Raw genomic sequence first — 27,851 nt, 5'->3', positions numbered from 1 at the left:
TCGATATCAATGGTAACTCATTATTTCGGTGAATCATTTCTTTGGACAGAAGAAGATTAGGTAAACACTTATTCAAAATCTTCACTTATCAGATTCCATTCGTGTCAAATTGAGTTAAAGCTACCAAGACAGTCAACTTTCAATAGCTTGCCAGATGACTGGATTCACACCCCTACATAATCAAGCGAACTCATTTCACACCATTTGAAAAAAAAATTCCATTTCATCTTTCCTTTGGAAGAGTACAAAAATTGTCTCAAATTGCTAGAGGCAATCCTACTAGCTGGATATTTTTTTTACAAATTCCTGTGAAACCAAGTGTGTTTAAACAACCGTCCAATCGTTTTCCTCAGGACAAAGAGATTTGTCAGCTGGGGATGCACTATCAGCCTCGGGCTTTGGAGGCTTCTTCGAAAATAAAGATGACTTCCCATCAAAGAAACTGGAGAAGGGCTGGCGAGTTGTGGTTTCTTCTGAGTTCTTCTGGTCTTTCCCGCCTGGTTTTCTCCCACCAAAGGTAAGACTAAGCCTTCTGAATCGGCGTTTTAGTTCCCCTGCGCCGGAGGATGTCTCTTCTGGCTGCTTCGTCGTTTTTAGGATGTCATCTGGATTGAGGACCATCATCTCCATCGTCTCATATACCTATCCAAGGAATTTGACTAATGAAGTTGGAGCCTTGGATGGACAAACTAGCTTTAAGATCAGCAGAAAAAAAGTCGAAATAGCAAGCAAGAACATAACTCAATGCCACTAGACCAAAGCATTCTTCATATCACAATTAACATGAGTTCCTTTTTTTTTTTTTGAGTGGCATGAGCCTACTATTATTTTTCAAACTGACTACTATTTATGGCAATGGCTCCTCAAAGTCTCCTCATTTGAGATTTCATTTTTTTTTAGAATGGAATGGACCTTTCCAAATGCCATCAAAGATAAAATATAGTGATTTCATTCCCATGAAGCATCCAATAGCTCCCACCATCCATCACTTCAGATGCCAAAGAGAATGTGTTGGTCAGGATTGTTCCTTATAATTTCGTGTACTGATATTTGTCTATCCAGCCAAGGGTAAAAAGGAAAGAAAGGGCAATAAGGTTTTATGTTAAAGAGCTAGCCCTGGATGCCGGGGTATATTCAACAGTACAAGAGACAGTGCACATACCCTTGCCAGGACAACTTGCCAAATGTTTGCCAGAGATAGCTTTGCAGGATACTAGGATCTCAATGTTCAACATTAACAATCAGTATCAAAACACTTGCATACAAATCCAAACAGTTCAAGATACCTGGCACAGATCATCAACTTTCTCAGTCCAAGTGCTCCCTTGACAAGTTACTATAATGTAGTCTTTACACTCACAGAACAGCTTTGACAAAGAGTCGTCCTTGGAGAGTATAGCCTCAGCAATTACAAATCCTAAACCAAGCTGAAATTTGAGAAAATGAGACATTGTTAGCTCTATAATACAGTCATACTTAATTAAGATTTTTTTTCTCTGTGCCTAAGAATTGGCCAAAACAGTCTTGTGCATCAAACAATTAAAATTGAGGAAATCAATATAATGGGCACACAGTTTCTGAATACATATTATATTGTGGGGACAAGAAATTGAAACTATAATGAAAGATATCTGCAAAATGGCTCGCCCACTTCTTTCAAAAGCAAGTCATATCGTGCATCAAACAATTTAAATTGAGGATATCAATATAATGGGCACACAGTTTCTGAATACATATTATATTGTGGGGACAAGAAATTGAAACTACAATGAAAGATATCTGCAAAATGGCCCTCACCAACTTCTTTCAAAAGCAAGTCATATCCACAACAATTGGAATCACTTCCAGCATAAATTTGGTTCAGATCACTAAACTGAAGTCTGCAACGTACCCAGATTAACAAACTTATAATTGAAAGAACTACAGATTATGAAACAGTTTCCAAACACACCCATGCTATGGCATTAGAGATAAGCATAAAAAAAAGTGGGATTAAATGGGCTAAGTATAGAATGATTAAGATGTGAAAAAATGAAGTCAACGGAAGAATAACGGATCAATAGAGTTATAGAACAAGCCAGCTGTTAAATATCAAAGTCCCTTGAGAAGAAGGCTGCGTGCGTTTGCAGTATAGCGGAGTTCCTAGGTCTAAGCTCTTAATCATCCAACCAAACAATAAACTATGAATTTCAAAGATTAGATAAGAACCATAGGCACAAATGCCTTACAGAATCCATTGGACAAGAGACGAGAACAATGGGTTTAACAGACACAATTCATACTACAGGTTTTACGGACACAATTCTAAAAATAGCACTTGTAATATTCAGGACAAACGACACAGGACACATACAGAACAATGTCCTAGTCGTTATGGCTAAAGTTACAAGAACTTATGGCAAGCCTGGTTTTTCAAGCATATATTCTTTTGGGAGTTTCAGATATTAAGCATCAATCCTTTTCACCACCAAATATGATTAATCAATGGTTTTGATGTATCTATCAAGTGTGACCCATGAAAGCACCAAAACTTTGATGGATCACAATACATATTTAAGCAGCTCATGTGCCTTGACAAGGAAATATCAACCAAGGCATCTATTTTTTGAAGGATACCGACTGTGGTTTTGTCGTTTTGACATAATGGAGTAATTCACTGTATTGTTCCAATTTAAGATGTCTCCAAAGAGATAATATCATGAAGTAATTCTGGAGCACTTGACACTACAAAACTTCCTGGTGATGAAAGCAAGAGCTAAGGTACTTTTAGATAAGCTTAATTCCTACAAGCAGCAGATCCACAATAACACTGCCACAGGCACACGCAAGACATGCGGATCTTGGTTATCTGGCTGGACTAGAAGCTTGCTAAGGTTGCTGCAAACCCTCATCAAAGCAAGAATGGAATCAAAACCCCATTGGCTACCTAAAAAGGGATATGTGTCTCACTATTATCATCATTCATTAAAATAACTGGTGTTAGCTCCCTAAATTTAACATAACTAGCCTAGGAAGTTGCAGTGCTAAGCAGCCAGTTGCAAATTCGTATGTGTCAAATCAATTAAATAATGCTCCCTAAACCTCTCATTCTAGGACCTGATCCCCTTGAAGCACATCTGAGATTCATTGCCCACTGTCCCTCTAAGTTCAATTTTCAAATCAGCACTGTTTATATGATTCACTTCTCATTCAAGACACGATTCCATCACTAATAAGAAGCAGTGTTTTGTTTGTGGACACATGGTCAATGCCCATGAAAATATGAAATAGACATGTCAAATTCTAGGAAACATGGGCACTTCTAGAAGCCCAAACAGTCAGATGTTGGATACAAACTCGTGTCTGAGTCAGTCTGACATATTTCGGAAATTAATTAATTAATTATTATTTTTGGATACGACTGAAACACTTCTTGACGCTTCCTAATGTGGCAAGGACACCTCTGGGACACCTATTGCTCCCAAACACTGCATTTTGTTGCCCTCTTTGATTTTGTTGCCTAAATACATATATTTTTATGATAGTTAGTTCACGTATCCCCCAGTGTCAGGTGCTCATTTTTTTCAAAATTGTCATGACTCTGTGTCAGTGTTGTGTCATATCTGTGTATTGCATTCGTACCTGTGCTTCCAAGTGTCAAAATGATTATCATAGGACATAGATTGTATAATAAGTGATGTGCAACAGATCAATGAAACATCATAGTTACTGTTAATGACATGTCCTCAATGTCTCAATGTTCTTGAGAACCTGGCCCACTGCTCTCTATAGTTAATGATATAAATTGCAATGTCAATTACGCATATACTAAGCCAGCATCTGGTGCTCAGACTCAAAGATTACCATAAAGCTTTGTATTTTTAGGATCCTCAACAAACTTAACAAAAAACTTGATTTCTTAATTTACCAATACCCAAGATCAATATAGTGCGATAGTCAGAATTCTAAATTTAGACGTGAACAACATAGATGCCTTTTCCATTCCAGGAAAGTCAAAGGAATTTTACAAAGATTCTGCAAACCATGACCACCAAAAATTATGCCCATAAATGACAAGAATATACTCAGTAACCGGTAAAGGCTTCTGACCAGTGATGATAGGAAAGCATGTCAGGACGTCAATATTCTAGCAGATACCGAAACACAACAAAGTATCTAACTATGGGTCCATTTGGTATCGTTTTTGTTTTTTGTTTTTCATTTTCATTTTTGTAAAGTAATGAAATAAATTATTAAAATGTGTTTGTTTACAACTTTACATTATCATTTTTTTGTTTCTGTTATCAGTTTTCAATTGTTTGCAAAAATAAAAATAAAAACAAAAACCAAATTTTATGATTTTCAGTTGTTTTGACAACCTACTGCTACAATATTTTTGTATCCAAAATTAATGTTTTTGGATTAAATAATTCATTTAATATATAGTTTTTAATTGAACTTAGACTAAAACGATCATGTGAATTCAAATTTTAATTAAAATAAAAATGTCCATAATTTTTTTTAAAAAATTTTAAAAATAATAAAATCCATTTACAAAATACTTTTACAATTTTTCAAACAGGCTGTTGGTTTTCAGTTTTTAGCTTTTATTTTGATTTTTAGCTTTCGTCTTTATAATTTTTGACAGTGATACCAAACAGCCCCTAAATATTTCCAGGTTTTAAAATAAAAATAATAGTGACAGCCATCAGCCAGGAGAAATGGATTCATGAATATATGTCGGATAATAAGTCTTCATAATATCAAGACAAATAAAACGTATTGAAATTAAGGAGAGCAGTATTATTAACAAGAGAACTTACTAAAGAAACAAACAGTTGTTCAAAAAGCTCAGAAGGCGAGATGTCCTCTAAATCATTTAGAATACCTTCTCTATGGGATCAAACAATGAAGTTTTTGTAAGGCAGCTTCTCAATGAAGAATGAAACTTAAAATAACACAAGTAACAGTAATTTTCCAGCTTACACTGCCAAATCCTCATCAAAGAGGGGTGTCTGTTTAACAGCAGGGACTGGTTTTGCCGTTTCCCACAGTTCCCGCCACAAATTACCTACAAGTAAGTGAACAATTATTTAACATAAGTAATTCTTAATGTGATCCAAAGAAACATTTCATGAGCATATTTATGCCTTCTACCTTATTGTATTCTTATAGAAAGACAATGAACTCATATTTTCCATTCTACATTTATTAAGTAATTTTACATTATAAAATTTAACACACAATGCTGAAGGCTCCCACCCATTAGTGGTCTAGGGAGGCTGAGATGTACACAGTCTTACCTCCATGTTGAGAGACTGTTTTGTGATTTGAACCTGTGAACTTCAGGTTTGGATGTAACACCCTTTAGGTTTAAGTTATACAACAACAACAAAACCAAGCCTTAAGTCCCACTAGGTGGGGTCGGCTATATGAATCCTTTTCCGCCAATTTATACGATCATGGACCATTTCTTTTGACAAATTTAGAGCTATTAAATCCTTACTATCTATTCCAACAACAACAACAAAACCAAGCCTAAGGTCCCACTAGGTGGGGTCGGCTATATGAATCCTTTTCCGCCAATTTATACGATCATGGACTATTTATTTTGACAAATTCAATGCTATTAAATCCTTACTATCTATTCCAAGTTATTTTAGGTCTACCCCTACGGCCTACCCCTTCCATTGCCCCTCACAACAACTAACTCACTCTTATTCACTAGCACTAAGGGTGCAAACGAGCCAAGCTGTTCGTGAGCTACTCGAAACTCAACTCGATAGAAGCTCGCTCAAACTAATTTATTAAGCTAAACAAGCCAAGCTCGAGCTAAGGCATACTCAGCTCGAAGGCTTACGAGCTGGGTTTTTATGAGCTCGCGAGCTGGCTCATTTACTAGCATGAGAGCTGGCTCGTTTAGAAGCTCACAATTACTCTCGTTAACTTTATACTATATATTAGCCTAATTTAAAATTTGGCTACTTTTTTCCTTCCTTCATTGCTATTGGTCTACTTTATTTTTTTTCTTCCTCACTCTTTCCTTCTTATGACTTGCCCTATCTACCAACTAAAATCCAATAAAAAATTTGAACCAAATCAACCTCTCTCTCTCTCTCTCTTTGTGTGACTCTTTCTCTTTCTGACTCTCTCTGTCTCACTCTCTCTCTCTATGAATCTTTCTCTGACTCTATTCTCTCTCTTTGTGGGACTCTTTCTCTATCTAACCCTCTTCGTCTCTCTCTCTCTCTCTTTTTCTTTGAATGTCTCTATCTAACTCTCTCTCTCTCTCTCTCTCTTTGTGACTCTCTCTCTCTCTCTCTCTCTCTCTCTCTCTTTGTGACTCTCTCTCTCTCTCTCTGACTCTCTCTCTGAATCTGTTTTCTCTCTCTCTAAATATCTCGCTCTGACTACATCTCTCTCTCTTAGTCTCTCCTCTCTCTTCTCCCTCTCTCTGACTCTCCTCTCTTTAATTTTAGTTATACTAGTCTATGCTTTTTATTTAATTTTATGTGATTTAATATATTTCAACATATTAATTTTATTTGTGAGACGATTTCAAAATAATAATTATAGATAAAGTGTTACTCCCATTAATAAAATTTTTAAAAAATAAAGTAATGAGAAGTGTAGACATCTACTTATATTAATTTATCGTACAATTTTAAAATATTAATGATTTTATTGATGGCTTGGTTTCAAATTATATATTAATTGAATAATTTAAAACTAAAAAATAGCTTAAAGAACACCCGAACACGTAAGGTTTCTGATTCAAAATTATCTTTTTTATTTTATTCCTCAAATTCCCATCATAACTGAAACCCTAAAATCTCAAAACCCCAAACCCCTTTCTTTTCCCTGCCTTAGTCACAACCTGCAGGCAGCTGCAGCGGTACAGAGCTGCTCCCTCGAGGCCCTCAACCCAAATCTCTGACACCCAACAGAAATCTGATCCATCATCTACCGGCGTTCAGCTCCAAGTCCCCAGTGTTCAGCTCCTAGTCTCCTAGCCACAACCCACAGCCAGCGGATCTATCTTCTCCGGCGTTCAGCTCCAAGTCTCTGGTGTTCAGCTCCTAGTCTCCTAGCCGCAACCCGCAGCCAGCGGATCTATCTTCTCCGGCGTTCAGCTCTGCAACCCGCAGCCAGCGACGCCCAACGGATCCATCTTCTCCGACATTCAGCTACTAGACTCACTCTTTTAGCTTGGATTGTCAGCTTGGTTCAATCTGATTTGGGACCTTTGCTGACCTCAAACTTTGCGTAAGTTGATCAGATCAGCATATAGAAAAGGTTTGATCCGGTTACTATGGTAATTCTCATGCTTACCACCATAGATTATTGTATATTTGCGCCTGTTTGTGCTGAGCCCAATCAAATTTAAGTTCCTTTGGAATTGCAATTCTTTTGGAACTGTAAAATGTTGGCTTCCTGCTAGTGGAACTACTAAACTTAATCAATAACTGGTTAAAGCATTTTCACTTTTTAACAGAATGTCAAGTGAAGATCATTTTTTGAATGACATAACCTCTACTCAAGCTTCATCCACAAATCCAACTATGGATGAGAATGCCAATGTCAATGAATATAATAGGGATCATGTGGCTGTTGAGGATTCAACACATGAGGAAGACAATCCCTTTGAAAAGAAGAAAAGGAAAAAGACATCAACTGTTTGGGATTATTTTAAAGTACTTCTTTCAGATGGAAGTAAGAAGGTTGCTTGCATTCATTGCAATCATAAAATGGCTTGCATGAAGTCAGATGCTACAACACAACTTCATAGACACTTAAAGCACTTGTGCAAGACATCAAATTAACTTGAAGGGGCAACAACAAATTAGCATCACTACAACAACAGCTCTTACAGAAAGTGAGAATGCAGTGCAAAACTTCAAAAATGATCATGCAAATATAAGAGAGATCTTTCCTCATATGATTCTAGTTCATGAGTTACCTTTCAATTTTGCGGAGTACGAGATCTTTAATTTATTGATGAGGACAGATACTCCTAATTTTGAGAAGATCAGTCTTACTGGAGCAAAAAATGATTGTGTAAATAGCTATGAAATTCAAAAAAGAAAAATGAAGGAGCTACTAAGGGGTGTAGAGAAAGTTAGCATTACCACTGATATTTGGAAATCAGATCAACAAAAAATCGAATACATGGTTGTGACTTGTCATTTTGTAGATTCTAATTGGAAGTTGCAAAAACGGGTTTTGAACTTTTGCAAAATTCCACTGCTTCATAGTGGTGTTGCTGTTAGTGATGCTCTACACAAGTGCTTGGCAGAGTGGGGGATTGAAAAAAAGGTAAGGACAATTACTGTAGACAATGCTACCTATAATGATGTTGCTGTAAGGCAGTTGAAGGAGAAACTCTCTTACCATAATAAGATTCCCATTGATGGTAAATCATTTCATGTACGTTGTTGTGCAGATATTCTAAACATTATGGTACAATATGGGCTTTCTGAAATTAAACATATCATGGCTAATGTCCTTGAAAGTGTGATACATGTGAAACATTCAGTTGGTCAGACTACAATTGCCTAGAAGGAAGCTTATTTTGGATGTTTGTACTCGATGGAATGCAGTTTATGATATGCTATCAAAAGCGTTAGTTTAAAGATGTTTTTCCTCAATATCAGCAGAGAGAACCAACTTATTACTCCTTGCCTAGCCAAGATGGTTGGAAGAAGGTTAGTGTTACATGCCTTTTTCTTGAAAAGTTTTCTGAGGCAACTAATATCATTTGAGGCAGTGAATACCCAACTCTAAACTTGTTTCTTACTGAACTTTGGAATATAAAGAAACATTTGGATGAAGCATCTTTGTCTGAGGAGGGTTTCATGCAAGCAATGGCAAACAAAATGAAGACTAAATTTGATAAATATTGGGGAGATTGCAACTTGTTAATTTCAATTGCAGCTGCTTTGGTTCCAAGGAATAAGATGAAGTTGATTGAGTGGTGTTTTCCTAGAATCTACCCAGAGGCTGAAGCTACAATTCACATTCAAACTGTTCGTGAGACCTTGTATATGCTTTATGATGAGTATGTTGCCTCTCACAGAACAATGAATGTTGATATGACAGATCAAGTTGGATATGGGAATGATGCTTCTACTTCTAGCACTAGTGGAAAGGGAAATACTAGAGGAACGGCACGATTTGATAATTTTATAAGAAGTGTTGATACAGTTGAACATGTGAACTCAGAGTTAGATGTATATCTCCAAGAAAGTGTTTTTGTATGTGAGGGTGGAGGGTCATCATTTGATGTGTTAAAATGGTGGAAAGAGAATAATTTGAAGTATCGAATGCTATCAAGAATGGCATGTGAAATATTGTCCATTCCTATTTCCGCTGTAGCTTCAGAAGCAACTTTTAGTGCTGGGGGTAGAGTCATTGATTCATATCAGGCATCTTTAAAAGTCAAAACAGTTCAAATGTTACTTTGTGGGGAAGATTGGTATCAAAGTTTCTATGGTATAAAAAGAAAGAAAAAGGTAAATATAATTCTATTTATATTACAAACAATGATGGTAATTTTTTTGTAGGAAAAGGAGGGTATCAAGGAGATTTTACTACCGTAAAAGTATTTGTACGTCCATATCATTTTTGCCAATGTTTTATTAATTTGGAGGTTAGTTATTAATTATTGATTTGCAATAATTTGTTACTAAGAAACTTGTGATTTTCTTATAAAAAGTTGGTTGAAATGATGTTGACAACTATGCTTAACATTGGTGGAATCAAGTTGCACTTGAGCTTTAATTGTACTTTCGGGTTGTATTTGAGCTCAGCTCATTCATAAATGTAAAACGAGCTTTTATCTAGCTCGAGCTAAATGTAAAATGAGCTTCTATCGAGCTAGACCTCGAGCTTGAGCTTAAATTGCATTTTCAAACTATATTCGAGCTCCAATCAAGTCAAGTGCGAGCCATATGCAAGCTTAATTGCACTTTCGATCTATACTCGAGCTCGGCTCGTTTGTTAATGTTAAACGAGCTCGAGCTTTATTTATGTTAAATCAGCCGAGCTCAAACACCATACAAAATACTTGATTCAAGCTCGAGCTGAGCTTGAGCTCATTTATAAAGTTTCGAGCCAAGCTCGAGCTGGATAAAGCTCGACTCGCCTTGTTTGCACCCCTAACTGACGCACTATGTGGCCTATGTTGCAAGTGCCAAACCATTTGAGTCATCCCTCCCTTATCTTATCTTCTATAGGAGCTACACCTAACTTACCACGAATATGTTCATTTCTTAATTTATCTTTCAATGTTATACCACTCATTCATCTAAATATTTTCATCTCGACCACTCTTACTTTTTGGATATTCTATTTCTTCGTCCCCCAACATTCTTATCCATATAGCATAACTAGTCTTCTAACCGTCCTATAAAACTTTCTTTTTAATTTTAAGGGTGATCACAAAGCACACTTGAAGCACTTATCCATTTTACCCTACCTGCTTTCACTCTATGCATTACATCCTCTTCAATTTCTCCTTCAACTTGCGTAATAGATCCAAGGTATCAAAATCTATAAGTGTTATTTATTTCTTCATCATCAAGTTTAACTTTGTCTCCAATATTCCTCCCACTATTACTGAAATTACATTTCATATATTTTTGTCTTATTTCTGCTTATCCTAAAGTCTCTAAATTCCAAAACTTCTCTCCATAATTCTAACTTAGTCTCTACTCCGCCCTTGGTTTCATCAATCAATAAAATATCATTTGCAAACAACATACACCATGGAACCTCATTTTGTATATTCTTCGTTAGTTGATCCATCATTAAAGCAAAAAGATAAGGGCTCAAGCGGATCCTTAATGTATACCTATGGTGATTAGGAATTTTCTAGTCTCTCCGTCTATAGTCCTTACACTAGTCATTACTCCATCGTACATATCCTTAATGACATCAGTATACCTACTACATCCACCATTTTTTTCTAAAACCCACCATAGAACTTCCCTAGGTACCCTATCATATGTTTTGTCTAAGTCAATAAATACCATATGCAAGTCCCTTTTCTTTACCCTAAACTTTTCTATTAATCTTCTTAAAAGATATATAGCTTCTATAGTAGAACTCCCAGGCATGAAACCAAATTGATTTTCTGAGACCTTCGTTTCTAACCTTAATCTTTATTCAACTACCCTTTCCTAAAGTTTCATCAGACAATATCATCCTCATTTTTATACATTCTACATTACCTAAGTCCTTACTCTTTCTTTCTCTGGCTCTTGCAAGTTTAAACATTTCTCTTCCCCCTTCTTTTGTATCTAATCTATCATACAAATTATTAAATGATCTATGTTTAGCTTCATGAACGACTTTTTTTTACATCTTTTCTCACCTCTTTATACTTTTCAAAGTTATCCATGTTTCTACATTTTTGCCACGTTTTATACCAAATTCTTTTTATCTTTACGGCTTTTTGGACATCTTCATCCTACTTCCAACTTTCTTTACTATTTGAGAATTTTATCCTTGATTCACCTAAAATCTATTTTGCTACCTTTTTAATAGAGCTAGCTATCCTACACCAAAGAGTATTTGTATCTATCCCATGTTCTATAGTCCAATCACCATCTTTGATCATTTTACCTTTAAATTTTATATACTTTCTCCCTTTAGGCTCCACCACCTAGTTCTCTTACACTGATTTATTTTATCATTTCTCTTCCATTTTTTAATCCATATATCTAACATTAAGACTCTATGTTGTGTGGTTAAGATTTCGCCTAAAATAACTTTACAATCCTTGCATGACAAACGATCTACCCTCCTAGTTAAGAAAAAATTTATTTGACTTTTATTTTATGCACTTTTAAAGGTTATTAAGTGTTCTTCTCTCATCTTAAAGCAAGTATTCATTGTAATAAAATCATATGACATAGCGAAGTCAAAGAATCTTCCCAAACTCATTTTTGTCTCCATGTCCATATCCTCCATGTATCCTCTCATAACCTTTATTATCCCTTACAACATGTCCATTCAAGTCTCATCCTGTGAATATTTTCTCAGTCCCTAATATGCCTTGTATAATACTATCCATATCTTCCTAAAATTGTCTCTTAAGATTTTCTGATAAGCCTACTTGAGGAGCATAAGCACTAATAATATTTATTATCTCTTGGCTTAAGACCATCTTGATTTTTATAATTCTATCCCCTGCTCTATTTACATCTACAACACTATCTTTTAAGTTTTTGTCTACAATAATTCCTACTCCATTCTTATGTTTTTCTTTTCCAATGTACCAAAATTTAAATCCTGATTTATCAATTTTTCTAACTTTCTCCCCCACTTAATTAGTTTCTAGAAGGCAAATTATATTAATTTTTCTATTAATCATTAAGTCCACAATTTTCATACTTTTACCAGTAAGTGTCCCTATATTTCAAGTTGTAATCTAATCCAAGTCTCTTGAACTAACTTCTTTACCTGCCCACGTCAAAAATGATGCAGGAACTCTTGCATATTTGACACCATGCCTGGGCGCGGACACGGCGCAGTGCTTGCCCACCCTCACCCACTTTTCGCTACACCCAAGTGATACAAGTGCAACACATTGCTCGTAGGGGATGCCCCAGCAAATATTCAGTAAAGATCATATCATAGTGATCTGGCAAATTTTACGCTAGTTGTTAACTACCTAATGCAACCCTCCTCCTTTATCCAGGCTTGGGACTGGCTGTGTGTGAAAAGATTAGGACATTAAAGTGGGATAAGAGTAGACGTAAGAATAATCTTTCTTGCATACCAAAGCTATAATTACACTCTGCTTAGATATTTATCATCCTCTCTACAAAATTTAAAATATTGACAATGAAAATCACATTGCAGCAAAATTTATTATATGGTGGCAATAAAATAAAAAACCTTCTTTCTGCATCCGACGACTTAATTGACCTCTTGTAGATAATAAATCTACATCATCAAAGTTGTCCTCAGCCTCATTACTCAGCTCAGTTTCTGTCCAATCCGGGGGTGAGTGCCATCTTATGAAATCTTCTAAAATACAACCAGGATTTGCGGCCTACAAATGAAAAACAGAAATATTTAACTTTTCAACCCCATTGTCACAATTTCACCATGATGCCCGGCAGATAGTCTCAAGGCTTCAAACAAAATGAACAAAATAATTATAAACTTTACCTTAAAAGCCTGCATGTCTGACAAGAGTTGAGAACAACCAGCACCCATACTGAGCATAAAAAGGATAAGAGAAATTTTTTTTAAACAATGCTAAAATTAAGGGAACAAAGTTATAAAATAAAAAATAAATAAAAAGCTCCAAATATTTTCTTCCTGAACTGATAAAAGAAAGATAACAGAAAAACAAGTATGCACATCCCTGTCGGCAATAGTATTTATGACTTTCATATATTTACATATTACCAACAGTTAAAAACACATGATTGCAAGATGCCTCTAATAAAACAAAATTATGTGAAGCCACAATTACTGCGGCTGTACTGCTCAGTAAACATCTTCAGTTATTCTAACAGATGTAGAAAGCTTAACTGCCAGCCTAAAAACCCAAAATTAAGTGGCTTTGCGTCTAAAATAGGTTCATTTGATATACAAGACCAGTTGTGGGAAGAAAATATACCTGAGAAAAATCAAGTACAGTTAATATTGACACAGAGCTATCCAAAGGAAAGAAGAAAAATAAAATAATACACCAAAACTCAAACTTTAATTTCATCCCACTTAGCAGAAAGAATTCTCCATGATAAACCCAAGTTTGGTAAGGGTGCTTCTTTCAAATTCACTGACTTTGTACATGAAGAGATCTCTTCTAATGCAGGAGCAAAAATCTTCTTTTTTATTAAAAGAAAATACGGTCTAAAAGCATTGTAGCTGCAGAAAAATAAAATAATACACCAAAACTCAAACTTCAATTTCATCCCACTTAAGCAGAAAGAATACTCCATGATAAACCCATGTTTGTAAGGGAGCTTCTTTAAAATTCACCGACTTTGTACATGAGAGATCTCATCTGATGCAGGAGCAAAAATCTTCTTTTTTTTAAAAAGAAAATACTGTCTAAAGCACTGTAGCAGTAACTATAGCACTGCACTGCACTGCACTACTGTTCACACTGCTGTAGCATTTTTATAAGCTTTTATGCCTTTTCAGTTCTTTTCTTCAAGTCTAAGTTTAGATTTAACAAAAAAAACAAACAAACAAACAAAAAATGTCAAAGTTTTGGCCATTACTTGCAAAACAAAGCTGGAACCAATGAATCAAAATTTCAAAATTCTACAACAATGAAACCAAGTCTTAGTCTCACAAGGTGGGGTCAGCTATATGAATCCTTTTCCGCCAATTTATGCAATAATCGACCATTTCTTTTGATAGATTCAGGGATATTAAATCCTTATTCACTATCTCCTCCCAAGTTATTTTAGGTCTACCCCTACCCCTTCTACAGCCTCCCACAATAACTAACTCACTCTTCCTCACTGATGCACTATGTGACCTACGTTACGAGTGTTCATACCATCTGAGTCGTCCCTCCCTTATCTTATCTTCTATAGGAGCTACACCTAACTTACCGCAAATATGTTCATTCCTTAATTTATCTTTCAATGTTATACCACTCATCCATCTAAGCATTCTCATCCCAGCAAGTTTTACTTTTTGGATATTATGTTTCTTCGTTGCCCAACATTCCGATCCAATGCATCCATTCAGATCTCCTCCTATAAATATTTTCCCAGTCCTTGGTATGCCTTGTATATACTATACATATCTTCCCAAAATTTCCTCTTAAAATTTCCGCTAATCCGACTTGAGGAGCATAAACACTAATGATATTTATTATCTCTTGTCCTAATACCATCTTGATTTTTATAATTCTATCCCCTACTTTATTTACATCCACAATGCTATCTTTTAAGTTTTTGTTTATAATAATGCTTACTCCTTTCGTATGTTTTTCTTTTCCAGTGTACCAGAGTTTAAATCCTGATTTATCAATTTCTCTAGCTTTCTCCCCCACCCACTTAGTTTTTTGAAGGAAAATTATATTAATTCTTCTTTTGATCATTGTATCCATAATTTCCATGCCTTCACCCGTAAATGTAAATTTCAAAATCGCCAAAATCACCTGATTCCTTAGTTTTTAATTCTAAACTTCTCTTACTGTTGCCCTAATGCAAGTACAACTTCCAGTGATTTCGTTGAACTCAAGTAATGCCATTTGTAGTAATGAGTCCCCTCTATGAAGAAAGAGTAGTGCATTAACAATATGTTTCATTGAAGAGACTATTATGGAACATATAAAATAGTCCGTGCTTATTCATGAATTGTTTAACATATAACTAAACATTTAGCTAGCCAGGCTTTGCCTCTAAGCTTTTCCAAGTTCAAAATTAACAGTTAAAATTTCAAAGGTTGTATACTGCAAAAACGCACACACGCACAGACACGCATACAAGAAAACTATACAGTTGAATATTCCAATGCAAAGACAAGAGTATAAAAATATCAAAAAAATGACTTCAATCTGAAAATAATAAGTAACAAGTTTTATGATCAACAACTAACCTCCCTGTTCGCAACACAAACTCCTCTGTTTCTTTAAGAAGATCTTCGGTAAGCAGAGGTACTTCCTACAGAGTACAGATGCGCATATATAGGAAGAAAAGGAGAAAGCTCAAAAGGCAATTCAACTTTATGCACAATATATTAACCAAACCTGGGTAATAGGTGAGTAGACAAGTTCATCAGTTTCCAACATTTTTAAATTGTCAGATGGATGATCAACCCCCAATCGCAGAACAAGTTCCCCAGTGCAAACTCTTGCATATAGAACAGGACTTCCAGGCATCATGGCTTCAGAAACAGCTGATTCTCCATTATTTGAACTGGCTTCTCTTATAACAGAATCTAATGATTCAGTTGCAATAGTGCGGCGCCTTTTTCTGGAAACACAACAATTGATAACTTGTAACTGCTGATACAAAAGACATGAATTTAAATCTGGAATCTCATCCAGAGGGATGCCAGGTACATGTTGCCCATCAGACCAAAGTCTTCTCAGCTGCACATGTGACAAGATTCAAAATGTGCAGTGTCAGCAGAAGATTAACAATAAAGCAGCAATAAGACAGACATGATCATGCATGTTTTTGCCCTTCATTGAACCAATTTGAGTGCCCTCTGCATTCGAAATGTGATTGTAAAACCTCTCAATATTATTTATGAACCAAGGAATGAATTTCAATTGAAATAGAAATTCCAAGGGTCCCAACTTAAAAAATTTTCCATCAAAATTTTGTAAGGAGTGTCAATTGGTTGATTCAGGTTATCAGGACTTTAATAAATTCATTCCTCTAAACAGCAAACTAGAACCACAACAATAATAAAGTGTTCCAAACCTTGAACAAAAACCATACTATACAATTCTCACTTTCTTAAAGTTCCACAAATGATAGACTTGAGGACCTTTTTCTTCACATTGTTTACGTTAAATTTACTCAAATTTCTGTTTCTAAAGAAGAAAGAAAGAAAACTGCAAGAGTTAAAATATGAGACTTATGAGTTATGTGTAATATTCATCTTAGTCTATTACTTAAAGCGAACCAATAATGTGAATAGGATAATGAACAAGCATTTTTATAGTTTATTAAAATGTTCAGAAAAAGAAATTAATAAGGGTAAGAGCAAAATATACCTTATGAACGATTCTATCCCTATGAATACCAGAACCAGAACCCAATCATTCATTAAATGGTCCTGAAAATCTCCAATAGAATTGAACTATTTGCATATATTGATCAGACATATCTTAGTATTTAATGGGCAGTTCTGGTTTTAAATTGACACCCCTAAAATTTAAAAATTTATTTTCAAAGAAATGGTGGGAACTGTAGTAAATGGTGGAAAGAATGAAACTTCTGTAAAATGTTAATATGGATCATTATGCATAGTTTAGTAAAATAAACTGACAAAAATGTATATAGGAATGTTAATAAAAAATAAATAAATAAAGAACATTTAAAAAATCACAATATTCCTCATACATTCAGCTCAGAGACCACATCTCATCTACATTATCCATTTTCTTAGCACATCTGGAATGGATTGTTTGGATTTTTTTTTGGAGAGGATTGGGTGTGCCTGAAGACAGTGGATAAGTTTTTGGATATTTCTTTCATTGGGTTTGGGAGGAGGAAGGATGCTGTAGCTTTGTGGAGGTGTGCAGTCTTTGCTGTTTTGTGAGATCTGGTCAGAGCGATATGCACACATTTTTTATGGAAGAAGTTGCCTTCAACTTTGCTTTGGGACAGGATTCGGTACTTGGCATCTCTTTGGGCTTTCAGTGCAGCCTGTTTTAAGGGTACATGATTTGAAGATTTTCACCAGGATTTCAAGGCTTTATTTTTATGATCGTACTTTATTTCTTCTCATTATGAGGATTGCTAATCCTCTTCCTTGTATATTCCTTTTATTCCTAATATGAAATCTTATGATGTTTACAATACTCATTTGTCATTATCATATCCAGAATATCAATTATAGTATAGACAATAGACATTCCATATTGCCCCACCTTTATAGTGGCCACATTTTGTTCTGATGGATTGAAACCAAGTGTTTAAAGAGCCTTAAATTTAAAAAGCCAGCATTTGATCAATTGAACCCAAATCCATTAAAGATTGTTTTGTTGGGTATAAATTTGTTTTTGTGAGGCATTTTGAGAATAAAAAGAGTTAAGAGAGACTTCTTGGTTAATAATTCTCTTTCTTAAGGGTATTTCAGCGATGGAAAAGCCTTTTTTGCTAATAAAATCCCTTGTTAAAGATGTTTTTGAGATAAAAAAGGAAAAGAAACCCATTCTGACTTGATTTCAAAGTTAATTTGCATAAAGGACCAAAGAAATATGAAAAAGCATTTTTTTTTAAAAAAAACATCATAAAAATAAATAAATAAATATAGAAACAAAAAGAGAGAAGGGACAAGACACCAAAGGTACAGATGTTGATGCCTTTGGCACCAAGTTGCAACCCGTTTTTTTTTGTATGGCCTTTCCTAACTTGATCTCACACTTATCTTCATCTTAGGATCTTATACTACCTTCTAAACACTCATTCTTTGACCACTGATCCTTTTGAAAGTCTTTTTGAGTCATTAGATGGTCATCTTCTCTTCCCCTAAAAGAACTCTATCCCCAAGATAGAGTCCTATCAAAAGAGCTCCTCTTGTGTCCATAAATTTGATCTTGGCCCTGTCTTAGGACCTCTAGAGAGGGGGAAAGATAACAAAAGACTGTTGTAGTGAATGCGTTGAAGCATTCATCCATGAACTCTGCTGGATTCCTGTTGCTTATTTGGTTGGGTCTTTTTTCTATAATTGGGATTTTCCTTACTTCCAAAAAAAGGTATGCTTTCCAAACACCAAATTTTATTTTAATTATTTTTCATGATTAGGAGCATGTTTAGGGATTTCCACCTTCTTAACGGTATGTTGTTTTTTTTTATTAAATTGCTTGACTAGGACCATCGTTAGAATCTTCATCTTCTTAATAATGTGTTGTTTCTTCTAATTAGTCGCATGATTCGGGGCACTTTAGGATTTCATGTTCTTATCCATAATGACACATGATTTCTTTTAGTTAATTTGCATGATTATAAGCATGATAAGGATTTGGTTTCTTTTTTATGATAAGTTATTCATACAGTTGATGACTTGATTGATGACTGCATGGTTATTTCTCATTTTTGTGCGTTTTTGTGCATGGTTAGTTCTGCCCCTCTTCGTATGGGATTTTGAGCTAATATGGGTTTGATTTCCCAAAGCTGGAGATTCCCTGTTTTATTCCTGACCGTACGCTGGAGATCACTATTCTTTTTTGCACCCACCACAAACTCCAGAACCTCAACATATCTCTGCCAGCTCTCCCTGTTCAAGCCCCCTGGTATGAACATAGAATACCCCTTGCGATCCCAGCTCCAAGAACTTGTCTTTATGATTCGTTTTAATCACCACCAAACTTTCTGTATCAAATGAAACACTCTGATCTCAAGAAGACTGAGGATGAACATTTGCAAACCCATTGTACAGCTAATTAATGGTCCTAATCCATGGATTCTTGTGGCAGGATTTCTCCTCCAATTGAACAAAACCCCCTCACCAACCTTTTCCAGATGCAGATCAAAAGTTCTGCCCTGGATGTGCAGGTACTTGAGGAGATTCTCCTCCATACTTGGCCTTTGATCAAATCCATGGGAAAAAAATTGAGAGCGAGAGACTCAAAGACATATTCCCCAACCTAACGATTTGGGTGGAGAGAGAGAGGACCAATATAGGCAAAGGCATAAATCCCCTCTCTTGATGTTCTCTTTGGAAGAACATGAGCGGTCATCATTTCCCATTTGGTCCATCTATTTCTTCGCAAAAACAATACAATGGCAACTCCATTTGAATTGAATTCCTACCATCCAAGACTCTTGTGGACTATGGATGATGACTCCATGGGTTCCTATCAGTAAAACTTGCATGGTTAAACCATCTAAATGTGCATTTGTTTTGTTACTTTGGAAACAGAGATACTAAAATCCCGTTTAGTTGGTGAAAACAGTTCTCTTTCCATTTTAGTTTTCCAAAAAACTACAAAAAAAGTTAGCTAATTTTTCATTTTTACAACATTTGTTTGAAATAAATGAACAATGAAGAAGAATAGGCACTGTTTGCCTGTGGTGACAGTTTTATTTTCCATTTCTAATTTTCAAATAATTACAAAAATGCCACCTTATTTTCTAATTTTCCAAATTTATATAGAAAAGTTGGAAAACATTTTTTATTACTTTCTAGATTTCTAACCCTTACTGTGTGTACAGGAGCATGAAATTTGGATCTTGGACTTTAATTTGTGTCGATTATGTGTATTGAGTTTCTTCCAAATTCACCAACTTCAAATTCAAGCCCCAAAATCCATGATCCCACATGCTACAACAACAAGCCTTATATCCCACTAAGTGGGGTCATCATATGAATCCCTTTCTGCCAATTCACTTGATCAAGGGCATTTTCTTCTATGATCCCTGTTAAGGCTTGATATAAATTGTTCGGTCACAACCAAACAAGCTTAAGCTTTTAGAGAAAGTGGTATTCTAACATGGTATTAGAGTTGGTTACCAAAAAATCCTAGGTTCTAGTCTTGTTGCCCATGTTTATTGTGTGGTGTTTAAAAGGTTCTAGTATTCCATATCATGGGTGTTATTTATCATGGGTTTATCTCTCCACGTACTATCAAACTGCACGTGTGGGGAGTGTTACAGCTTGATATACATTGTTGGCCCGCAATCTACCAGCTTAAGCTTTTGGACAAAGTAGTATTCTAACAATCCCATATATTATTACCTTCTATGATTTTTGGAAAATTAAAAAACAAGTTATCTTTTTTGTAATTACTTTGAATTTAGAAATAAAAAATGAAAAATTGTTTGCACATTTAAAAAAAAAAAAAAAACCTCTTTATTTTTCCCACCTTCTAACACAAATCTTAAAAACCTAAAAAATAAGCTAACATTTTTATAACTGAAAAACTGGAAAACAGAAAATGTTTTCCACAACTAAACGGACCCAAGCATCTTAGAAGGCCTTTCAACTCGAAGCAAATCATTAGTCTCCGATTAACAATAGAAAACCAAATAAAAGCACTTAATTTAGACACAATTTTTAGCTTTGCAGACGATAAAGTGTGAAGGAATTTGTAACTAATAGAATCAACAGCAAGATCATTAAAGCTTTAGGATTGTTTTGATCGTCTAACCAAACAGTTCCTCTTACCCTCACCTACCCCTGACCATCAAAAAACTCTCATCAACTTCTCTAACTTTTGACCCTAAGGAAGTATAAGACAAACACCCTTAGATCAAAGTAATACACCCTACTAAGATAAAAAAACACCCACCCACACATCCATCTCTTAGCCACCTTCACACCAATTGAATTGCCACCTAAAGGGAAACCTAGATAGAAATGAGCCAACTATAAATAACAGCCCCTGCTAATTCTTCTAATTCTAAATTAATATTGACCAAACCACTCTTAAAAGGATTAATCTTCAACCTTGACACTTTCACAAAAAGTTGCAAAATAGTGAGCATATTGGCAAAGCAACCTAAATTATCAGCGAGAGAGAGAGAGAGAGAACAGTGTCATTAGCAAACTATAAATAAGGTACGATCACATTCTCAAACCCCACGCAAAGAGACTCCACCGCACACCATGACTAATCATACTACTAAGAAAGTCTGCCATGATAGTGATCAAAAAGGGAGATAACGGTCACCTTGATGAACCCTTCCCAAAGCATTGAACCATTAGTTAGGCTCACCATTAACTATAACTGCAAAAAATGCAACACTCAGTGCACAAGGCTCCAATGCTATATGGGGAGTATAGGAACAGTATGATGTACACAATCTCACCTCCAAATTTGGAGAGGCTGTTTCAATAACTTGAAAGTGAGACCTTTGGGTTAGAGCATAACACCAGCCATTTGATCAAGGTTCACCCTACAACAACAACATCAACAACAGAAGCCTTGAGTCCCACTAGATGGAGTCGGCTACATGAATTCTTTTTGTCTAATTCACTCGATTATGAGCATTTTCCTCTACTAAATTAAGGGCTATTAAATCCTTCCTCACTACCTCATTCCAAATTATTTTAAGCCTACCCTTACCTCTTTTTATGCCATAAATAATAACTAAGTCACTCCTCCTCACAGGTTTTATACTAGGTCTGCGTTTCAAAAGCCCAAACCATCTAAGTCACCCCCTCCCTTGATCAAAGTTCACCCTCTGACTATAATTGCAAAGGCCGCCTATAAAATCCTAATGACAACATTTGATGTCTGAACATATAAAAAACATTAAATGACTATGTCTAAAAATGAATGTTGAACTGATCCATCATTACCTATCCCTTGCTCATTTCACCAAGATTTTACGATAAAATCAGGGATCTTTCTGCCGGGCCTTATGCACATGTTTAAACATCAACCCTGTATTTGACAGACCAGAATTTCATATTCATACTGTTATAGCCATCATTTCTTGCTGACAGGAAGGGGGAAAAAATCATTTTTGGTGTAGTATTGTAGCATCCTTGGATATTTAGAATAGTTAGGCCAACTATCTTGTGACACAAGGTGTTTGCTTGTAGCAGATTGTAGTATTCCAAGTAAAAAGTGTTATGTTAAGAACTTTATATTATCAAAGCATAAAAGCTAAGAAGATTTTAGCAGCACTTAATGTTTGATGAATGTTGAACAAATAAAAAAGATACACAAACACACACACACACACACACACATATAAAAGAAATCTAGCTTTCACATCCATAGTAGTTACTTACTTCAGCAACTATCCTGCACCAAAATAATGCCATTTTCCGCAAAGTCTTGAAGCTTCCGATGACTTCAGCAAGCTTAACAACAAAACTTTCAGGAGGAGCACCATGAATTTCTCTAGGCAAAGATGTCATGGTGGTGAGTGTCTCTAAAACAGAGCCGGCCCTCCTTCTGGAAAATTGTCCCTCTGCGAATGTCTTGCAGATATTACAACGGAAGTAAAATATCATCAAGGGATAATGTAAAAAAATGAAGATGAAAAACTCAATGACGGAGGAAGATACATTAAGCCAACAGATATGCATCTACCTTCATCAAGTAGGGAACAGATCAAGGACTGAACTTTCTCATCATTGGCAAACTCAGATGTCAATTTTTCCTCCTTTTCACGAAGCACTAATGATTTCACTGCAGATAGGCTCAAGCTTGCCCTCTCCCTGACAGGCGAAGTATCTCCAGATGACACCAACAGATCTTTCATTGACTTTAACTTCTTTCCAGCACTAGAGAATTGGGCCAAGAAAAGTAATGCAAATATGTCAAAACAACACATGCCCATGAAAATTTCTTAATCATACACTAGGCCTTATCTATAGTGCTTCAATGCAGATTACAGCAGAATATAATCCCTTTTAAATTCCTTACTTGATCGCATTACAAAAATATACTTCAAATTTACAGTAAGGAATTCATTGTATTTGTTTAACAAAGGTAAGATAAATCTAAATAATGAACCCAAAAATAGCAAAAACATTACACTGGTGAGACCCAATAAAAGATTTTGTCACCAAAAACTAGTAATGTCATAATCCATTCATAATCCAAGCATTTCTAAAAGAGGAATGCAAACATTGTGAATATTTGACAAGTTTGGTAATTTAATAGCAAACAGAAACAGTAAGGCCAAAAAAAACTGCCAAAATGATAACAACTAAGACTTACTCAACAGCTATAGCCAGCTGCCTCACGATGGATGCCAAAGGAATGACACATGTGTTGCCAATATTTGAACTTTCGGCTGAAGAAACAGTTTCTGCACCCTAAAATCAATAGCATATTAAAATAAATAAATAAATAATCCATTACCTTCAGCAAAAGCCAGGAAGATCATGCAACTTAACTTACACGAGTCAAAAATTTTCAAATTCTTTTTTTTTTTTTTTTCAATGAGAAATTATTTGCCATGTTATGGCAAGGAATACACAATTTTGTAGATCTCCTGAGCATAAAAGCCTATTGCAGTAGTTGAAAGCTAAAATTTTGTCATTATGAGCTGCTCATACAATTCATTCAAGATAAAGCATGTAGATGTTTAATGACTTCCATTTCTTCCTTGAAAAGGAGAGAAAATATTTTGTTTCTAGCACATGATTCTTTTACATGGGTTGACACCTTCTTGGTGCCCCTTTCAAGTATTCTACTTTGAAAATACAAATGACCAAAATATTTTCTATCCTTTTCAAGGAAGAAATAAATGTGATTCAAAATATTTGGATTTGAAATTTTAGAATCAAAACAAGAATTTTTGTATTTGCTTGTAAAAAAAAAAGAAACACATACATAAGCCATTCACAATTTGTAAAAGAAAATGCTTGAGGGGGAAAACACGTCCTTGCCCAATCACAATTCGAGACATAGCTCATTTAACCATGTCACATGATCAGTCTCACCATCACTTTACAAACAACAACTATGAAAGGCAATCTATAAGAGTTAAGGTGGTGTAAAATTGGCCAAATATCTTTCCAGTGCATTCAATTCATGATTTATTACAATTAAAGACTCAAGAGTCAATACTTCTATACAATAACAACAACCAAGTGTGTCCCACTATGTGGATTCAATTATCTGAATCTTTTTCTGTCATTTCACACAATCCTGGGCAATATGCTCAAAAAGCTTGAGTATGCCAAATCCTCACTCACCATGCCAGTCTGAAGTTATTCTAGGTCTAGTCCTCTCCCTCTCAATGTCTCTAGCAAAAACTAAATCACCCCTTCTCACTGAAGCATTAATCGGTCTACTTTGCAAGTGCGAAACCTAGTCACCTTCTCCCTATCTTCTACAAGTGCTACGACTAGTTTAACCACGTAAGTTCATCCCTTATTTTTCCTTTTAGTGTTATACCATTCTTCCATGTGTTTTCCATTCTCATTTCTTGACCTATATATTTTGGATAAGCCAAAATTTTTATCTATATGGTTGAGATAGTCTTATGGCCATCCCATAGTTACAATAAAACTTTAGCACCCTAGCGAATCATGTATTGGAATGAACGTTCCACAACATAATACATTTTCATTTTGGAATGCTAAATCTGACTATCCAAAGTTTTAATTCAATACTTTTCACATAACATAATTTATTCGTTAAAAGTGGGGAATCATCATATTTTAATTCTACTTCTATCACTACTAATCTACTCCACAATAAAAAAAATCTCTTCTAGATTTAAAAATGCCTCAACATCCTCTCCAAATATATACAAGTGCATTGCACTTTTTTCGCCAATATATCTAATTAGGTATACCTAACGTCCCACATTTTAGAGCATGTGCTGTACCATGATGATGATCCCGGTCCCATTCCACGAACCAGAACGCTCCACATTCTAGGTAACACTGAGCCATCCTATAGGACTTCTTTTCATCTTAAAGATAATTTACAACGACAGAACATGCTTGAAGCATTCCTCCATTTTATACAACCTCTTTTAACTCTGTCGCATCTTCTTCAATTCCTCCAGTTCGCAGAATAGATCCTACTCCCTAGATATCACAATCTACTAGAACTAGGAATTTTTAGACCAACAAGTTTGATATTTTCTTTATTATTCTTCCCACTCTAAAGACCTCCATTAATCAATCCGTCATATGGTACATCCATTTCACACTTTACTATTGCACTCTGTTTGTAGTTGTGCAAATATATCTCTTTTTATTAAATTTTGATTTAAATATCAACCAAAACTTGCGAGTATTTATGATTTGTCCTGGTTTTGGAAAAAGAAATACAGAGTGAACTGATGAAAACAACCATTGGGGACTGTTTCCAGAGAGGGACCACTTCCTGCTGCAAAAAGAAAAGGACTCAATCCGTAAGTGTGAATGTTAGGACCTCATCCAACTTTACCTCTTTGATGGCCCCTCTTGGCTGCACCAGCAGAACCATCACTAGGTAATGGCTTTTTGAAACTGTTCTTAGAACTCCTCCTTTAATTCAATGATGACTGCTTATGATTTTGGTATCATATTGATTTTCACCCAACAGAACTAGGTGTTTCCATGATGTTAGTTTTTTTAAGCTCAAAACTGCCATAGTCTTTTTAAATAGGCTATTACTGTTTGGTAACAATAATTTAACTAGGAATTTTAATTGTGCTCTTTCAAACAACCATATTTGGAATTTGAAAGGACCACTAATCCCACAGCAATTCATCTTTTATCCATTTGTAACAATAATTGTATTCAGCTCGCTATTGCAAACTTTAACATCTACAGAAAAGGTTCATTGAACAGTCCCAGACTACCATTACATAATCTTCAAAGAATCAATGGAATTAGCCCTGTAATTTCCTTCCCCCTGTTCCCCGTTCCCTAACAATCAATGAACTTCTTCAAACAATCAATATCACCACGCTCTGGGTTCCCTGTTTCCCATTCCCTAAAACTACAACACATAATACCCATATTTGTGTACTCCACTGGTTGTTATGGATAGCACTGTCATACATATGTGGTGTAGTTTCTTTCAATCCCTGCAATTTTGGGTTGAAATTCTATTATTTAGCAAGAAGAGAAAGAGGGCATCTATTCTGGACGCCAGGGAGGAACCCCTTTAAAGAGCAGTACTTATGTAGAGAGATGTAATAATACATAGAATGATTGTTCCGGTGTCAAGCTGCTATTATCATTTCTAGGGACATTTTTTAAGCTAAAGAAAATATTTTAGGGAGTTCAGCCTACACAGTTCCTCCTGAAATACTAAAGGTAGATTTCAATTGTCTGAAAATAGATTTTAAAATAAAAATAAACTTAACCTTTCAATTGTCCGAGGCAAATGCAAGAACTTCTATGCAAACATATACTGAGCAATAATTATCCCGAGCTTCCAAATAAAGCCAGTTATGGTTATGTATATCTAGTATTTTTTGCACACAGATTTGAATGCATCAAAATTCAAAATTTGAAAAAAGCTTTAAGCATCCGTTTGATGTGCAAATGTAATGCTAGATTCACCTACCTTCAGCTCAAAAGCATTTTGCATGCTCATCTGGTACACATTCTCATCAAAAAATGGAAATGACATGGTTGAATTTTCAGATTTTTCAATGTCTTCAACCCCTTTTCTCCCTCTTCCGATGTTCTTCAGTCTATCCTGCCAATTCTGCTTTGTCCTTGTATGTGCAGGTATCCACCTCAAATGCTTCAATTCATGGCAACCCTGCATCATGGCATAAATAATTTTAAATGAATCTGCAATCGTGTGCATACAATTCATTCAAATTCCAGAGTTAATAATACTTCAACGTAGTGAAAATCTGAAAGCTACAAGGACATAAATTATACACCATGCATAGTTCGCTGTCCCCCAACTTTTAAAAAAATTACAGAAACAAAATACTCAGATAAGCAAACAGGATACTGAGTACTGTTCATTTTCTGATTTCAAAATAAGTATCAACTCTCGTGATTCATTTTCCTTGTTTTTTTGGCAATCAAACAGGAGGTCCAGGTAATATGATTTGAAGACATACGTGCATGCATAAATACATGTACACATATAAAAACGTACATACATTATACATATGCATATATATATATCGTTTGATCCAACTTTCCGTTCGAAGAAAGTACAAATCAGGTTAATTGCAATGAAATAGAATTCATATTGATGCCAATTAATAATTTTTTAAATTCAAAGAACATGTTCGAATAATGATCACCTTTGAATCCGCCTCATCCTTACTTGATTCAGGTTCTGGTTGTTTTCTCACATCACACGGTGAATGCTTATCGGAATCTTCTAAGATTGAACAGTTTCGGATGGTCCATTGAAGATCACGATTCAAAGAATTTTCAAAAAAAAAAACAAAAAAAAAAAAAAACAAATTTGGACCGTAAATTCAGTGAATAAAAGCCGAAAAGAAAGAGATTCAGCGGAAAAAAAATTCAAAAAAAAGGAGGGCAAAAAGTCTGCACACCTCGATGATCCGATTTGAAGTCAGTGAGGACTCGCTCCGCTTTAGCTGCGGCGGAATGGAAGGCCGTCCTCGCCCTGGTGACAAGTGAGGACGCCTCCATTTCCTGCGCCGGGGGTGCTCTGGTTAATAGGCGAGAGTCACGGAAATGAAGGCATGTTTCAAGTATCAAGTTTCAGGTTGTGAGAGAGAGAGAGAGAGTAGACCAAGGAGAAGGGAAGATGGTGCTCGCTCAGCCTCCGGAGAGAAGAAGAGAGTGAAAGTTGAAGATGTTAT

At 35.4% G+C, this 27,851-nt stretch overlaps 1 protein-coding gene across 4 annotated transcripts; it reads right to left on the bottom strand.

Moving 5' to 3' along the window:
- Positions 1–209: 209 nt before the first annotated feature.
- Positions 210–27,851, bottom strand: LOC131166311 (uncharacterized). 4 transcript variants are annotated; one of them, XM_058124751.1, is made up of 15 exons: positions 27,579–27,826; positions 27,321–27,400; positions 26,618–26,818; positions 23,318–23,415; positions 22,685–22,878; positions 22,381–22,562; positions 15,710–16,054; positions 15,559–15,623; positions 13,159–13,207; positions 12,883–13,039; positions 7,940–8,017; positions 4,966–5,050; positions 4,803–4,872; positions 1,287–1,427; positions 210–642 (listed from the first exon to the last, which is right to left on the bottom strand). In XM_058124751.1, the coding sequence occupies exons 1-15, from the start codon at positions 27,676–27,678 to the stop codon at positions 325–327; spliced, it is 2,163 nt and encodes a 720-aa protein (XP_057980734.1). In that variant the 5' UTR covers positions 27,679–27,826; the 3' UTR covers positions 210–324. The 4 variants fall into 4 exon arrangements, with proteins under 4 accessions (XP_057980734.1, XP_057980742.1, XP_057980759.1 ...); XM_058124759.1 differs by having other exon boundaries at positions 27,321–27,397; XM_058124776.1 differs by lacking the exon at positions 7,940–8,017 and having other exon boundaries at positions 27,321–27,397; positions 27,579–27,851.

Source organism: Malania oleifera, chromosome 1 (genome assembly GCF_029873635.1).
Source record: "Malania oleifera isolate guangnan ecotype guangnan chromosome 1, ASM2987363v1, whole genome shotgun sequence".
NCBI classification, from domain to species: Eukaryota; Viridiplantae; Streptophyta; class Magnoliopsida; order Santalales; family Ximeniaceae; genus Malania; species Malania oleifera.
The sequence above is the reverse complement of the archived record's forward strand: the minus strand, read 5'-3'. Positions and strand labels throughout refer to the sequence as shown.

Coding starts and splice junctions, on each gene's coding strand:
- LOC131166311 (XM_058124751.1), bottom strand. CDS start 27,678: ATGGAGGCGTCCTCACTTGTCACCAGGGCGAGGACGGCCTTCCATTCC. Junction 8,018..12,882: donor TCGTCGGATGCAGAAAGAAG/GTTTTTTATTTT, acceptor TTTTTGCTCCAG/TAAGACTGATCTTCTCAAAA. Junction 643..1,286: donor AAGTTGATGATCTGTGCCAG/GTATCTTGAACT, acceptor TTCCTTGGATAG/GTATATGAGACGATGGAGAT.